General features: G+C 33.8%; 1 protein-coding gene across 5 annotated transcripts in view; it reads left to right on the top strand.

Annotated features, from left to right (window-relative positions):
• The window catches only part of LOC117171303 (sodium/potassium/calcium exchanger Nckx30C), a 207,802-nt gene extending 203,164 nt beyond the window's left edge, over window positions 1-4,638 (top strand). For all 5 annotated transcript variants that reach the window (XM_033358472.1, XM_033358470.1, XM_033358469.1 and 2 more), the window contains one exon: window positions 3,036-4,638. In XM_033358472.1, the coding sequence (XP_033214363.1) occupies window positions 3,036-3,276 (241 nt within the window). In that variant the 3' untranslated portion in view covers window positions 3,277-4,638. The remainder of the gene's footprint in view (window positions 1-3,035) is intronic.
• Window positions 4,639-5,738: the final 1,100 nt, after the last annotated feature.

Genomic DNA, 5,738 nt, shown 5'->3' with positions numbered 1-5,738 from the left:
GTTAGGTTCAAATTTGGGGCTGTGCTTGTCGAAGGTTCTGGCTTTCTCGCGCGCACATGTACACTTACACTTTTGACACTGTTAGCATTTCCGTCGTCGTTTTCCCCATTGGCGTCGACGAGTAGCGCATTGGCGTCGGCATCGGTTAAAGTATCGTCGAATTTATCCGGTGTATTTTCATAAATGTTCTTTGGTAAAAAATAAGTATATAGTAAAAATAAAACGTAAAAATAAAAACACTGATAAAAACAGAAAATATAAAAACGACGCTATTAAATGATGCTAACAGTAGAAAGCAGTGAGATAAATTTGTCAAAAACGGCCGCGCGTGTTTCTTGTCGTAGGTCAAGAACTGTACTGACTGCTTCCGCCTGTACCGAGGCCACCCCAGGTCCCTTCTTACCCCCACTTTCATATTCGGGGACTTTTCCTATTTTTAGAACATGGTACCTAGCTTAGGTCCTTGCTCAGCCAGACAGAGTTACACTTACAAACTTTGAAACTTTTAAATATAATAGAACCTTAGCGTCCGTAACAGTGTTAGAGGTGCAAATTTTTGTATACTGTGCAGCTGTGGCAACCGTTAGAACGTTGGGGCGGAAAACTAAGCCTAAAAATTCAGTTTTTGTCCCAGCAAGGGATCGAGATCCATCATGAAAGATCAGGTTGGATATGGATGTCAGAAAACTAATGTGCAAATTGGGTTGATTAATTCAATATAAAAAAGGAAATAGAACCAGAAAGCTAATAAACCATGTTACTAAAATCATCCACCCTCGGCACATCGAGACATTTAAACCAGCAATATTGGATGAGATTATAGACTCCCAACGACAGAGACTTGATGTTCTTACTGCAAGACTGCGTCGGTACAAGCAAGAATAGTACACGAAGGCAACAATATCAAAACTTTCAGGCAGATGAAAGAAGGTTCTATCGTGAACTGAGAGTAAACCAAATAACCAGCAAGACAATGAAGTCCCTCAATTAAAAGATATGACTAACTACTGGTCGGGTGTTTGGGGAAAAATGAACAGATGCAATTTGGACACTGCGTGGTTGAAACTGGAGGAAGCAAGGGCAAGCAATAGCCCTGAAATGCAACTGCAGTAAGTGATCGATGCCACAAAGCAGTTTTCCAATGATATCCACATGAAGTTCGGACTAGATAAATGTAGAGCAGTGCATTTAATCAGAGGGGAATTAGGGACCGCGGGGTTAGAGAACGAGGTCGAAAATGACACCGAGGCAATGGCTGTAGGCGGATGGTATGTAGCTCTAAGAAAGCACTCAGAGTTGACGGTTGTCACCTCCAATGCTCGTGGCCGCTCGTAATTGTATACCTACAACATCATTGCAGGAGGTTTCAAACATCGTATTAAATTAGTTGAATTAACTTATAACATTCTAATCTCACAAGTCACTTGACTTTGTCTGTGGCTATGATTTATAACAGGATTTACCAGAGTAAAGGTTTAATAAAAACACAAATAATAATAGGCAAAATAAATTCTTCTGTAGATCTCTATTTCAGAGATTTTACCAATGGCACTGGTCCGTTTTCAACAATATTTATGACCAGATCAAGGCTGAATATCGTTGAATCCCCGAGTAAAAATTCTTTGACTTTGTTTCGACTTGAATTGTCCCCAATCAAGACATGCTGAATTCGAAAAGTTCGACTTCAGCATGTCTCAGTATTGAGACAGAGCCAGACTTCAATTTACGTCATGCTGACAAGTTTCTAGCCTTTAAGACATATATTTATGTTCTGGGTCGAATTTGCATGACTCCAAAACGAGCGGTTTATAAATTTGAGTGTATACCTACCTGTCCTAACAAAAATGGTCATTCTGACTGTCATAAAAGCTAATATTTGCTAATGATCAAAGAATCTTGTATATTTTTATACAATTTACGTATTCAACCTATCTATTTATAATTTTTTATTTTTATTATACTTGTTTGACGAAGATACCGAAAATGTTGTTTGCTTTTATGTATTTCTAACGGCTTAGGAGATTCTTCTAGAAAGTTACAAGTTTTAACTTTAAATACAATTTTTTAATGGTTATACTCGTTCAGACCAACAGATTCTGAATTTTTGATTTAAAAATAACTAATTTAATATTTACAACTTCTTCATTTATCAATTTTAAGAAAAGGCTCGACTTGAGACAAGTAAACGCCGTCTTACCTCTCGTGACCATAAAAGTAAGACGAAGGCTTATGTCTCGACTCAATTTTAAGACGCAGCCAGACATCGATGTCTTGGAGACGTGCTCAAGTCGAACTCAGATCGGAGCAGCATTTTTACTCGGGTCATTTCGGTGGGTTTTGCGAAGAATATGCTATCTTTTCGTTACCGTTAAGAGTTAGGCTAACTTTATTTTGTATGAAATTTAGTAAACACATAGAAATGTTAAAATAAATGAAAATCTTTTAAAATTTCTTCTTTTAAAAGTTATAGGAGCTTAAATTACAATATATACTGTGATACAAAATGCTGGAGTTTTGAATACGTTGGAAATGTTTCGTTAAATAATACATTATTTATTCCTCCTGAAAACTTAGCTAAATGAAGTTAGCCTAATTCATAACGGGGACAAAAAGATAACCTTTTTCATAGAACCCATAGATTTATAAATATTTTTTCGTGTGCCATTTTTATTTATTTATTTATTTACTTTCATTTTTTTATCGATAAAAAGAACTTTTTGATAAAAAATGCTAAACCTCTCTGAATAATTTAAAATGGAATTATTTAAATAATAAATTCTACACCTTCACATGTCGACCAGTCGAAATAAAAGTTTCGTCTTGGAGAAACTAACTGAAAAAGTGTGAAAGTTCGGCACGTACGTTAGCACCTTTTAATTTTGTCTTCATGAGTTGGCACCTTTTCACTTGGATTCCCCGACCTTTTCATTTAGACCCGTCGATATAGAAACTTGATGATAAAAATATATAATGGAAGATGATTCAGAGTGATTTATATTTATTTACAATGACTAAATATCTTTATAAATTTACAGGCTTCCGATTCCATGGCTCCTCTATGGCATAATCTACGGGAAGCCTGTGGAGGTGAACTCAGTGGGAATGGTCTGCAGTATAGCCATCCTATTCTGTATGCTTCTATTCGTAATCATGAGCATCGCCTGCTTCAAGTGGCGAATGAACAAAGGTCTCGGCTTCACCATGTTCCTCCTCTACTTCGTCTTCGTCGCCGTCTCACTCATGTTCGAGTACGAGGTAGTCAGGTGTCCCGCCTAGGAGGATTCCAGTGACAACCTGGCACAAGACCTAGTTTGGTTTCCCTACTTAAACTACGTTCTTCAAACAGTGTACATATGTATAAACCTTGAAATACCTGAGCGAAATAATACTCGACTTTAAGAAGCGGTTCTATTATATCTAGACGCAGACAGTGCAGTGAGAGTATGAGAGAATTTTCGCAGTAGTTCTAGTGTGTGAGAGAGAAAAAGAAAATTCGAGTGAGAGGGAAACAGTAATTAAAAGATAGAAGCACTAATTCGCAATCTGAAGAAAACTAGAGAGCACAACCTCTCAAGGCTCTCCCTCTGAATAAAAACAGAATACACTTTTACAAATTAAATTTGATATCTCTTTAATGAGAAAGGGTGGAACCCTCTCTTCTAGAATCAGATTTTACGACTCGATACATTCTAAATGAAATTCTAACTTGTTGATTTTATATTCCACAATTTCTTCAACTCTGATATTACATAAATTAATCTTGAATCGCAATTGGGAATTTTTGTAGGCTAGGTTTGAAAATTGCTGACGAGTACGTATCCAGGATATGGACTTTTTTAGGGAAGTGTTAAAGTTTTGCTACTGTACAATATAGTTAGTTGATGTTATACATTCTATTTCGTCGTTTCCATTGCAAGTCAGCAGTAATGAACAATTCAAAGTCTACAGAGATTTTCAATAGACTATTTAATTAAGCATTTTGACATATCAGTTTATATATAATCTTTATCAGTTTTCTTCTTGATGCGAAGTGGCTGCAGTCATCGCTACTTTCCATGCAGCTTCGGCCTTTAACTCTTAATAACTTTTACATCTGAGTTGGTAAAGATTCGGATATCTTTCAGCAATCGGAATTACGCACTGTTATCTGTACCTCGCTCCTATTGTAGGTACATCAGAAAAGTAAAAAAAAATAACGCATGCAACTGCCAGTTGTCTGAAAGCTCGTCCTTAGAGTTTGCGATCGAAACGGATGTGTATCAAATGTAGTCTTTTAATATTCACAGATGAGCTGAAGGTTTAGAGATCGTATCATAGTCATATTGAATTCGGATTCGTATCTTTACTTGACATTATCATTAGAACCGGATACACAATACATAAAAGTGAAAGGATACATTTGAGAATTCATTTCACGAAAAGTCTCGTGTATCCCTTTTGAACGTGTTTCGGTTTCAAGCTCAGAAATTATTACTCGAGGATGATGCTCTGAAGTGTGACAAGACTAAAGATATGATTCGTTTATCGAAAGCTTGATGCTACCTGATTGTACCATGTCCAGGCTTAAATCGTGAGAAATCGAAAATTGGAAGCGATGATTCTTCATTTGTGAAATACAAAAGACGTATTATGCAAAAATAAAAAAAAATAACCCAAAAGCAAGAAAATGGGGAAAACTCAGGGAACATGTTATTTAGAAATGAAAGTTGATTTAAATATATTTAGAACTTGAATGCATGTAATATTTGAAGATTATTACTAATAGATTATCTCAATTTGTATGATTCAAGCATGTATAAAATTTTATTCACTGTAAACACTTTAGGACATTAAACTTTTTTTTAATGTTTAGATTATTTGCATTTTCAATTGACCATTAATTTTAATAGCTTTCAAACTTTATGCCTCTGAAGTATTAATATTTTTAATTTAAAATGTCATACATAACGCGAAAACTTTTTTATTTGGATTGCTTCAAGTTTAAAATTTGAAATTATAGTCTATGAATAATTTTATCAGTAATAAATTAATATTTTGAAATTTAAGAGTATCATAATTTTAATGCATTCAACTTTGGATCACTTTCAATTTTAATTTACACAAAAATTGAAAATATTAAGCTTAGAAGCCCTACAAAATAAAGGACTTTGAGAGTTGAATACTTTCAATTTTCTATTCAGCAAAATTTCGACGATTTCAATTTTGGATTCCGTAATAATTCTTTAATATTTTAATTCTATTAAAGTCTTTTTTTAGATCTAATTTATTGAAAGTTAAAACATTTGCAAATCTAAAATTTTTTACTGTATATTTCTATAAAAATGTAAATCTTTTTTTTTCCTGACCTTATAAATTAATAAATTATTAACTTTCCATATTCCTAAATATAAGCACTTTAGAATTTGTAAGGTTACGAATCGGACGCTTTCAATTTTCAATCCTCAAACATTTTTGAACCACTTCAAATTTTAAACTCTGACATTTGAAAGATCTAAAACTTGTGTGCTTTGAAGTTTTCATTATTTTTAATTCTATTACTTTCAAATTTGAAAAACATGGTGCTCGAAAGCTTAACAATTTAAATGGTTTATGATTTTGGATTCCATCAAATGAAAAGGTTTATCACAAATGTTTCATATTTTGAAAAAAGACCTCCATCAATCAATCAAGAAGATTATCAATATCAAAATCTTTAAAAATGATACATTTTTAGTTTTTAATTCTCATCAATATGTTTT

Source organism: Belonocnema kinseyi, chromosome 4, assembly GCF_010883055.1.
Source record: "Belonocnema kinseyi isolate 2016_QV_RU_SX_M_011 chromosome 4, B_treatae_v1, whole genome shotgun sequence".
In the NCBI taxonomy this organism is placed as follows: domain Eukaryota; kingdom Metazoa; phylum Arthropoda; class Insecta; order Hymenoptera; family Cynipidae; genus Belonocnema; species Belonocnema kinseyi.
Note: the sequence above shows the minus strand (reverse complement) of the source record. Positions and strands in the feature narration are given on the sequence as shown.